Raw genomic sequence first — 10,721 nt, 5'->3', positions numbered from 1 at the left:
CAACAGTAAAAAAAAGGAATATTTAAAAAAGGAATTTTATTCTTATAGCATTTATACAACCATTTCCCCAACTTTCGTATAAAATTAATAACATTACTTTAAACCACCGTGCACAAAGCTAATGTCTAGAATAGAAAAATAGATCACATATAAAAATAGAAATGAAAAATGTAATGGAAGATTCATAATATTCCTACGATTACATCAAACAAATTTAATAACAAGGGAATGATTCAAGTTTAACAAACACATTCGATTTAATATAAATTACCTTATTCATAGAATAATCATTTTAATATTTAATCTTATCCTATTATACAATCTTCTTTTCTCTGGAATGATAATTGATATGAAAAACAACAAGAACATCTGTAACAAAATAACAGTTTCCCTTCTTTCATTTGGACCTCATCTTTGTTATACAACTAAATAAAATTAGAATTTACAACATACATATACAACTTGTGTGTATATATATATATATATAAATGTGTATGTATATATACTAAACATGATACTAAGTAGTATATATAATGTACTGCAATGTGGAATGGTTTGCAAAAACATTTTCAACCTCGTGTACAAATCTAAATCACAGTCTCTAATGACTTTTCCTAATCTTTTGTTCATTTATACGAGAATTACAGCAAAATGAAATAATCTTATATCATTTCACTGAACTACTTGTTAAAAAAAAAAACCTAAATAAAAAGTGAACCGTTTAAAACAGCAATGGGTATGTATGTTAGAAACTTTTAAAGCCTAAACAAGTCGATATGTTTGGAATATGTAGAACCTGTAATATGTAATAGAGTTGATAATAGTAATCAAGTATTAAATGAAACTTGGAAGAATGTCTGAAGTTACAAGCAGCTTGCTTTTACTTCTTAGTGGAATCACTTTTCTTCTCTGTTGCCTCGGAATTCTTTGTCTCAGTTGCACGGGCAGTTATCTTAATGGTCTCATCAGACTTTGGCTTCTCTGTTGCTTTATTGCTTCTCTTTGACGATTCAGTGTCTACATTTGATGATTTTCTATTAACGTTTGAATTAGAATTATCTTTGTTAATTTCTTTTGGTTTATCGGTCTTGGTCTCTTTCACCGGTGCTTTGGAAGCAGTTGGTGATGATGACGGCGGTGGCGGTGGTGGTGATGGCGTTGAAGGTGGTTTTGGAGTGGTAGTAGTTGTAGTACTACTAGTAGTAGTGACAGAATGTGCTTTTGGCTTTGATGTTGTTGCATCTGTGGCTGGTTTTTGTGTGGTCGACGTTTGAGAGGGTGGTTTAGGAGTTGTTGTAGTTGGTTTTGCGGTAACCTTTTGTGCAGTTGGTTTAGAAGTTGTTGTAGTTGGTTTTGCGGTAACCTTTTGTGCAGTTGGTTTAAGAGTTGTTGCAGTTGGTTTCGCGGTAGGTTTTTGCGCAGCCGGTTTAGCATTTGTTGGTTTCGTTTCAACCTTAACATTTGGCGTACTTGTGACTGTTATAACCGGTTCTTCCTTTTTCTGTTGTTTTACATTCGATGATTTCGTACTCTCCGATAAATCCGAGAATGCTTGTTTCAATGGTACTCTCATGATGTATTCGTTCCAAGGAGAACCAAGCCACAAGTATCCGTTGTGTATATAAGCGGAAGAAATGCCATGAACTGCTTCACCCTCTGAATATAAAGCATCTAAGACAGTCCCAGTCTTACTCATTCTGAGTATTACTGAAGTTTCCTTTGTATCAAGAATCCTTGAGCTATCAAACGAACCTACCGAATGCAAAACTCGCTCTGCATAATAATTTGGATAAACATCTTGCAGAAATTTAAACGGAGCTTCTATCAAATACAACAGCCTACTGGCCAGTTTTCGTATTTGTGGATGGGGTATAAGGGATTGAAGTAACATAGGATGACCAGAATCTATATACACCAGCAGAGACACTAGGAAACCTCCTTGTCCATCGCTATGTACGTTATCTGGCATACCAGGTAAACCTTCGGCAAAGACTTCTTGCTGTCCAGCTTTCGGACCTTTCAAATGATATTTGATAATACGCGAAGCAGTAGACTCTAATACGATCAGAAAACTTTCATCGTCGCTCAATAAGACTCCATTCCCGAACGCCAATTCCTTCGCTAATACTTGGTTCTTCTTTGTCGCCGCATTGTATCGAATCAGTCTGCAAATAAGCAACGTTGCGTGTACAATCGTACAAACATCTTGAATTTCAAATTCTTACCTTCCAGAAGGATTAGCTAGGCACGAATAGATTCCATCCTGAAGGGAAAAGTCTGCGGACGAGTCGACCCAATAAATGTCTCCGTTCTTTGCTATATCCAAAGCATTGAGCAATCTCGGCGCCTTTCCTTCGATGGGTTCGGAACTATTGACTATATTCGTATACTGTCGAGTATTCACGTTAACTTTGAAGATACCGTAGTAAGCATCAATTACAAATAAATCTCCTTTACTGTTGAACTGCAGGCCCAGAGGTCTACCGCATCTCTCTTCCTGCCATAAGCCGTCTGCAAGAGTTCTTTTCTTTTAAATTGTCGATTTTAAAGTCGTCATATATTCTCTTAAAAATAAACTCGGCGGGCAATCGAAACGATTAAATCGTCAGATATTGGTCATGGAATGAAAATCTTTATTTCACGTACCACATTTTTTACCAAACTTAACGACCGGCACGATGCGATTTTCTTCGATCTTCACGACGTAACCTCCGCGGATACCGGTGTATAACTCTCCATTGTACGAGGCGAAAGATTCTGGACCTTTAATTTCTCCGGAGAATAGTACTTCCGCTCCCTGTAGCCGATTTTTCAACTCGAATGGATTCGGTGTGTCGCCAGGGCGCTTTATACTGGAAACGCGTATCGCGGTACCGTAATTAGTTTGCACGTAAATATCCTAAATAATAAAACATAAATATCGTACCTATACTCGGAGAACTCTGCATCTGGAGGTAAACCTGGTAGAAAGGTGATTACAGCGAAGAACAGACAAGTATATATGATGACGGTGCCAATCGACTTTAGGTATCCCATTATTAAAATTGTCGAATATCAATATCTTCGAAGCTGTATCTTTGCGGCGGGACTGTTATTTATGAGGAATCGCGAGAGCTCCGGCCACCCTTAGTGCTTCTTCATCTCGACGGTGACGGGCACTGAGAAAAAAGAAAGACTACTTTTACGTAACTGTTTCTTGCCGGCGTAGATAACGGCATTCACGGCTTTAATGGCGTTGAATCTTGTGCGGTAAAGTGCAGATCTTTGCCAATGTCAGCAAAAGTAGGGCCAAATAAGTGCCACGCGGGCGGAAGATGCTCGTGCTATCGATTTCCGTCGGCCACATGATTTTTATTTTCATCGCCAACGCGGCAGGTCGTTTTTACGATCCGGCTACATTTCGGTTAATAGTCGGCCGAATCGGTGATAATATTTGCCGGACCTTAGCTTCGATATACTTTGTCGTTGGTATTGATCTGTGCTTTATAGTTGTGAATTTTAAATGACGCACGGGTTAGCTACGCCAATGACGGTAATATTATAAGGAGCTTCTTTCGAGATTATTTCTTGCTAATCATTGTGGCACATACGTACTAAATGTATGAAATTTTCGAGGTATACGAATATCTGCGTGTTATCATTAATTGTTTGCTTAGCGGTCATTGGCGTACTCTCGCGTCGATCTGGCCGAAAAAGTATTGACCCGCATACTGGATTCACGATCATCGAGAATGTTTCACAGATTTCGTTGGGTTAATGTGAATTTATACACGTAGAGTAGCAAGTACGTTTTATTTATACGAAATATTGGTAGTCTTTAGTTTATAATAAGTAGAATTACAAGAATTGAAAGCTATGTTAGAAAAGGTGATATGTTTGCGCGAGAAATGAATGTGGAGAAATGTTTGACTTTAGAGAACCGCAGCTGTTAACGACCCCCTAGTGGTGGGTGTAGCAAACAACGCCATAGTTGCTAAGGCTATACAACCTACGCCGTCATCTGTTTAAATAACACACGATTTTAATTTTAAATTACGGATAATGATGTTGAAAGAAGATGCAGCAAGCTGAATAAATGATCAAGGATGGGTGAGTGTCGGAGGTTTTATAAGAATGAAACCGCATCACTCATACGCGAATGGTTTTTCAGATGATCTCGAAGAACAGTGCCAAGAAGCGCTTTTCGAAGTGTGCGACGCCCGAGAACGATACCCGCGTCAATGTGCTGATGTACTTCAAAAATGCATCCAACTTAAGAATGATATACATGTAATGAACATTCTTAACAGGAACATACTTATTAATATTTAAAATAGCGTATCAATTCATATTAACTCTCTTTCATGAAATCGATCATTGTGTTTCAGATGATGAAAGTGTCTCAAACATCGAAACCCGTTTTCGAGCGAAGCGTACATTTTAACATTGAACTTAACGAAAACGAATTATGTTTCGAACGTTTGGACGACAAGTTGCAAGATATTGCGGACAAATTGGATAATTTGAAGGCTGTCGCGGACCAAATAGAACGCGAAAGAACATACGAGATGAATAAACTGTTAAGAAGTTAAAGCTTACACTTTTCTGATAATAAAATACTTAAGATGATAGCGTTATATATTTATTTGTCATTCGCTTCCAGCGAGTGAAATACATTTACAAAAATTTCTATACACATTTATCGCTTAATAGTAAACTGTAAATCGAATCGAAGATAAATAAGGCAACAATCTTAGGCTAATTAGTTTTTAACTTATTATTTGAAAGTGTTACTAGTGTTGCTTGCAAGCTGCTAACGAGGAACTTTTTTCTATTATACTATGAATATTCTTTGTACTCATACGTCTTACAACAACCTTGGCACCTCTTGTAATATCATGTAAAAATTTCACCATCTCTATACGCGTTTCACCATCATCTGTGTCTCTCAGCGTGTTCAGAGATTTTCTTTTCGATCTTAAATACTTCTGGTTAGCTACGTCCTTTTTCTTTCGCTGGTACGAATGATCCTGGTAAAATTCACGCGTAACATCTTCTATTCCATTCCGCGACAACTGTTCTTCTTTACGAGTATTAACATTTTGTTTTCGTGGCTTCTCCTCTTTTAACTGTATGTTATTCTCTGAATTATCAACACCTTCTAACTCCACCTTTGATGCTACGGATGATGTACTTTCTTTATGACTTTCATTACTGCCGCGCATAAATGCGCCAGAATTCTTTAGACATCGAGCATCTTTCGATATATTACGATTTAAAGCTGGACTGTTTGATCGCGCGTTAGAAGCAGTATCTACTTCCCGACATACTTTCATTTTATAGCCTTCGCTACTACCTTCGTCTACTTTATTTTCACCAGTCGTAGGCATTACTGACGATCTGTTTTTGAGCATTTTTTGTAACGACGACGGTATCTGATCTGCAGTGATAATTTCGTTCGAAACAATTTTAGGAACACTCGATTTATGCTGTTCAGCATTATTAAATTTAGATTTATACATTGTATTGGCACCATTCGACCGTACTTTCGATAATAAATCTTTGCTGAAAAGGGGACGAAGTTTAGCTTCCATTGTTTCAAATTTAATAGAATCCTCGGTGTCCATATCGTCCATTAATAAATCTTTATTTGACACGACTATCACTTTGCCTTGAGGCTTATTTTCTTGCTGAAACGAAAGCACAGCAGTCTGAAAACGCTGATCTTGCAACACTTCTGGTACAATGTCTTCCTCCTCCTCTTCATATTCTGGATCCTCATTCTCCACAAATTTGTTATTTTCGTCATATTCATGGACATATGCTGCAGGATATCGATCGTTGTTTGTAATATCTTTTATATTATTAGTAGTAAAACTTGTACCAGCTAAAGAAGCATTGTTAGTAGAAGTTTGCCACTGCGAGTAATGTAGGTACAGCTTATCAATGTGTTGATTAGTTCCATTATCTGTTAAAAAATGTTTCGTGCCATTAAGTAAAGGCTTATTTACACAGTCATTCTTTAAAGTATTCTCTCGGATAATTGTATTTGGACATTTATGTTCACGTTTGCCTTGCTTCGGCGTTTCAATCATCGTGATCAAGTTCTCCAATCCGAGCAAGCTGGAATTTCGCAAACACTTCTCGCCTCTTTTAGTTTCAATTTTCTCCGAATTTTCTAATACCTCGTCTATTTCCAGTTTAGTTTTCTGCTCTATAACTGCCACAGTATCTTGCCCCTGGCGAATTGTAAACATTAATCCTTCCATAACTAGATCTGTAATGTCGGACGATCGCGAAGCCTTGTTATCTGATGTATGTTTTCTCTTCTTATGATAAGAGCAGTCGTCAATGTTTGCGCCACTTGTAAGCAGCTCTGTGGAATCTGTGGAATGTTTCTCGTTAATTTCTTCTAACTTACGTTTCCTACAATCCAGTTCATCGCTATTACATCTTTTAGCATTATTCTTCGTCTCATCCGCATTTGCATTCCTATGTTTTGCGTCTTCTATTTCTTTCTCTATCAAGTACTGATACGGTAAGTTAGCAGAATCCGTATTAATAGCGGCAACGGTACTACTTTCCGCTTCATTAATGTCTGACGCAGCTTTACATTGAGTGGAGTAGTTTTCAGTGCCGTATTCATCCATCTCAAGCAATTCGTTGTTATTATTTGGTAATTTAATATCTTTCGCGTTCATTTCTTCCAAAGAGAAACTATTATTATCGATATTTCCCTCGTCAAAGTAGTTAAAATTTACTTCCTCTTCGTTCTCTCCAACTTCATTTGTAATGTTATTTAATACCATTGAATTTGTACTGTTCGCACTCTGATTCCTGTTTCCCTTTTCCAATTCTTCTGTACTTAGTCTCGAATGTTTACTTTCTTTCTCTCTGTTATCAAGCTCCGCGCTATATTTAGTAGACACACTGGGCGTCGGAGATTGCTCCAATGATACCTTTGAACTTTCCCTAACTTTACTTGCGTTTTCACAGTTCGTTGTATGTTCTACAGCTTGCGCATTTGTGAATGTCTCTTTTGAATTAGCAACTATCAAACTATTACCTAGTCGAATACTTTTATCTTCCGACTTTAATACTTCCTTTTCTATGTCATCACACTGGCTGCTTTCCTCTGGACGATCATTTTCAGAAGGCTGCGTTGGACATGTATTCTCTTCTTCATTCGTATTTTCACATGCGCGCGCATTAGTTAAATCTTCGTCGCTATGAATTAAACACTCGTCGGGAAAGGGGAATGTCATCACGTAATTTCCATTCTGCTCTCCGCTGTCCACAGAAAACACTATCTTGATGGTGAGAACAAACGCATGAGAGAATGCAGCAACCGATCGTTCTTTAAATTTCAGTAATGCGAACATTTTGTCCTGACGTGTCCATGCTATTCGATCTTGTTATACATTACAGCTAAGAAACTTTGTACAAGTATGCAACTTCGAAACCGATAAAAAACTGAATGCCGCGATGTTTTAACCCTCGCATAACGATGGCCGGGTTAGCGGAAACCCGTGCGTTGTCGACTGTTTACATTCGTAGCGATAGGTATACAGTGGCTCACACCCATAATCGTACACTCTGTAAAATTGCATAACATTTTTAAAATTGGTCCAAACGACTTGAATTTTTTTTAGAAGCTTTAGAGAAGGATTAGTTTGCTAAGTGACGTGTTTCGTCGTTTTGAACAAAATTGCAATTGCTCGGAATAGCAAAAAAAAAATAGTAATGAAAATTCAAAAAACCCGTCTGTAGATTCAAGTAAGTATACATGCTGCAAATTTCATCAAAATCGGTTGACGTTGCTCCGAGCTACAAACGTTTAAAGATCGCAGAATAAGGTCGAAAATCGCTGATTTCGACTGTTGATCGGTAAAGAGTGTACAATTATGGGTGTGAGCCATGGTAAGTAAAACGCCGCGATTGTCTTACATTTAGAAGCGAATCGGCGTGTCAATATTACGGGGCACGAGCGGCCCGGCCACCGGCTTTTACGGTCCGTCATGCGAAGGTTAATATCTATTTCGGTAGTGAAAAAAGGATACTGTAAGTAACTAAAAGGTGACTTGTACCAAATTGTTGCCCTTGACATGGTTGAGTCTTTATTATTCTTCTTATCACTTTCATTAATTCCTTCCCGAAACTAAACTTCTCTATGTTCCTGTAAAGATAAGTACATTGAAATCAACTCTATTGGAAATACTGTATCACGAATATTTACCTCATCGTGCGATGATATTTGAATATAAACTTGTATATATTGTTTTTGTGACACAACCAGTACGAGCCAGGCACTGTTAAAACCGGATTTTCTCTTTGCTGGATCCAATCAAACCACTTAGTCTTTCGTACATATATTCCAGGCATTTTCTTTCGGGTATCAAGTCTCTAAATAAAGGAATCAATTTTATCGAATCCTTTCCACCAAATGAATCCTTCACTATAAGCGTAAGATAGTACAGTACTTTTTGCTGAAAAATGCAAATATCGTGTAATTTGTACGATGCGGGTGTTCAGTCGCCTTGTTTCTGAATACCTACTCCCGTTATCACTTCATTAATAAATATGTCCACCACTGTATCCCAAGGTACAAATTCGCACGAACTTAAACCATAAAATATTCTCCTCCCTTCAGTGTAGATACCAATAGATTCCACCGCTACCAATGTGTCTGCGAAGAAAGAGTAGATATTAATACAAAGCGAACCTGTTTATTAAAAATATAATTATCCGACGAACCTCTGTTTACAGAAGTGACGAAGCATGCGATCTGTAACGCCAAGGTTACCACAGAAACAGCGAATGGTAGTAAAATGTTGAACGCTTTCCATAAAAACAAAGTCACTAATACTATAAGAAGAGTGACGTTTACATTCAAAGATATGTCTTTATATAAAACAAATTTCATAACATTTTTAGCTTTCACAGTTTTGTCGCTGAGCCTCAGTTCACATCCGCTTACGCTTCGAAAGAGCAGTTCGGACGAAGACCTATCTTTGGCAGATGCGGACGACATTAATGAAAAGTATTTGCACTATTGCTGCCACCGGAGATTTTGTTAGTAATATCCACTGCATGAAAAGAGAACACGATGTTTAATATACTACTTTGTTCAACGAACCGCTTCTGACAGTTTCGCGAAGTATATACTAACGTTCTATATATAAACGTGCCAGTGTAAGATTTGCGAATAGTAAAAAGTTTAATAATTAACATTCACTAAAAAGGATCGTGTGTAATGAGGTGTATGAGATAAATAATGCAACCATTTGGCACGCGTGTATGCCAACATTAACAGTGTCCGACAATTTTCGTATGTTTTAACTCGTGCATTCGAAATCCAAATGACCTCTGATAAAGAAAATGTATATAACAAGAGGTTTTGCTGGGTCCAACTGACTGTCAAAATTGACAGCCGATAGCTCTTATGTCCCGGTTCGAAAACACAACGCTACGTATAAAACTTAGCGATCTTCATTGATTCGTAAACACATCTGCATGTTTTTGCAAAAAAAAAAAATAATACGCCAATAACAATATGTATTCTGAACTCTATTTCGACCGGTTTTCATTTAGTATATAACGTGCGAATCCAACGTAGGACCAATGAAAATCTTGTTACTCATAGCCAGGGATCGGCGGGCTTAAGCTACGCTGATGGAGAGGGAAACACTCACAGGAACGGTGGTAATAGTGCGTGAGGCGCCACGATTGGAGACTAACCGACGCCAGCGTCAACAGAACTGATCTCTGATCGCAAATGTACCGTAGTTTATTTCCGGTACAAAAAATGGCGACCGCAGTTACTAAACATGTTGAGTAGGTAGTAAGGGCGGTATTCTCAGTGGCTACTTATTCTTAAGCAAATGCTTCAGCATTCGGCATCCTTTACTAGCTACTAGATTAGTAGAGGATGCCACATGCTTAAGCATTTGCTTAAGAATAAGTAGCGACTGAGAATACCGCCCTAAGGGTAGTAAGTGAGCGGTTGCGTTCAGAGTAAAATCTAGTGAGATCACTCACCGGTTATGTCTGCTGAACGCACCCATTACCACCGCTCCTGTAGGTGTTTCCCTCTCCATCAGCGTAGCTTAAGCCCGCCGGTGGGAAACGAACCGGCGCCACCGTCAAACCAAGGCAAGCCAGGCCAATCAGCGTTGCCGGGGAAGCAGTTGTCGACGCTGGTTGGCTGCGGCCTCACTTGACTTGGTAGTTGAGTTGGCTTGTCGGTGACGCCGACTGCTGGCTTAGAGCATATACTACTGGAGGTCTCATTTCCTTACGTCTTCTATCCTCGAAACTGTCGCCAACATCACGGGAGAGAGAAAAACATGTGCGAGCTGGTGCAAGTGAGAGGTGTACACCGGCGTATGCGCATTGCGAGCGATTGGGAGTCCCTCGTTCTACGTCTCTCGTTCGAACCATCGAAAAAGTATCTCTTTCTCTCTAGCACGATGTTGGAGGCAGTTTCGGGCTCTCAATGAGACCTCCATGTCTATATGCTCTAAGGGTGCTGGAGCTGCATTAGTGCAGTGCCAGTGCGGGTCTCCCGAATTCGCTATGACAAATGACACCACCCACGCCATACCAATGGCCCTAGCGAACCTTACAACATCAAAGAGAGTCTTCTCCTAACGCCCAGGAAAACTAATTTATAATCTCGCGCGAAACACCTTACGTTACAACGAATATTAAATACAGAATTCTCGATGCGTGTAATCGACAAA

At 38.8% G+C, this 10,721-nt stretch overlaps 3 protein-coding genes across 7 annotated transcripts; 1 reads left to right on the top strand and 2 right to left on the bottom strand.

Annotated features, from left to right (window-relative positions):
* Positions 1-19: 19 nt before the first annotated feature.
* On the bottom strand, positions 20-3,069 carry LOC143368359 (adipocyte plasma membrane-associated protein Hemomucin). 2 transcript variants are annotated; one of them, XM_076811008.1, is made up of 5 exons: positions 2,927-3,069; positions 2,647-2,852; positions 2,226-2,511; positions 1,364-2,165; positions 20-1,315 (listed from the first exon to the last, which is right to left on the bottom strand). In XM_076811008.1, the coding sequence occupies exons 1-5, from the start codon at positions 3,034-3,036 to the stop codon at positions 881-883; spliced, it is 1,839 nt and encodes a 612-aa protein (XP_076667123.1). In that variant the 5' UTR covers positions 3,037-3,069; the 3' UTR covers positions 20-880. The 2 variants fall into 2 exon arrangements, with proteins under 2 accessions (XP_076667123.1, XP_076667122.1); XM_076811007.1 differs by having other exon boundaries at positions 20-2,165.
* Positions 3,070-3,644: 575 nt separating this feature from the next.
* LOC143368382 (uncharacterized) lies at positions 3,645-4,608 on the top strand. 2 transcript variants are annotated; one of them, XM_076811055.1, is made up of 4 exons: positions 3,645-3,784; positions 3,916-4,089; positions 4,151-4,269; positions 4,368-4,608. In XM_076811055.1, exons 2-4 carry the CDS (start codon positions 4,086-4,088, stop codon positions 4,569-4,571), a joined length of 327 nt encoding a protein of 108 aa, XP_076667170.1. In that variant the 5' UTR covers positions 3,645-3,784; positions 3,916-4,085; the 3' UTR covers positions 4,572-4,608. The 2 variants fall into 2 exon arrangements, with proteins under 2 accessions (XP_076667170.1, XP_076667172.1); XM_076811057.1 differs by having other exon boundaries at positions 3,696-3,785; positions 4,039-4,089.
* Positions 4,609-9,566, bottom strand: LOC143368354 (uncharacterized). Of its 3 annotated transcripts, XM_076810994.1 has the most exons (6): positions 9,149-9,566; positions 8,734-9,065; positions 8,535-8,665; positions 8,216-8,382; positions 8,040-8,155; positions 4,609-7,390 (listed from the first exon to the last, which is right to left on the bottom strand). In XM_076810994.1, exons 2-6 carry the CDS (start codon positions 9,008-9,010, stop codon positions 4,773-4,775), a joined length of 3,309 nt encoding a protein of 1,102 aa, XP_076667109.1. In that variant the 5' UTR covers positions 9,011-9,065; positions 9,149-9,566; the 3' UTR covers positions 4,609-4,772. The 3 variants fall into 3 exon arrangements, with proteins under 3 accessions (XP_076667109.1, XP_076667110.1, XP_076667111.1); XM_076810995.1 differs by lacking the exon at positions 9,149-9,566 and having other exon boundaries at positions 8,734-9,128; XM_076810996.1 differs by lacking the exons at positions 8,734-9,065; positions 9,149-9,566 and having other exon boundaries at positions 8,216-8,465.
* Positions 9,567-10,721: the final 1,155 nt, after the last annotated feature.

This window comes from Andrena cerasifolii, chromosome 4 (assembly GCF_050908995.1).
Source record: "Andrena cerasifolii isolate SP2316 chromosome 4, iyAndCera1_principal, whole genome shotgun sequence".
Lineage (NCBI taxonomy): Eukaryota > Metazoa > Arthropoda > Insecta > Hymenoptera > Andrenidae > Andrena > Andrena cerasifolii.
The sequence above is the reverse complement of the archived record's forward strand: the minus strand, read 5'-3'. Positions and strand labels throughout refer to the sequence as shown.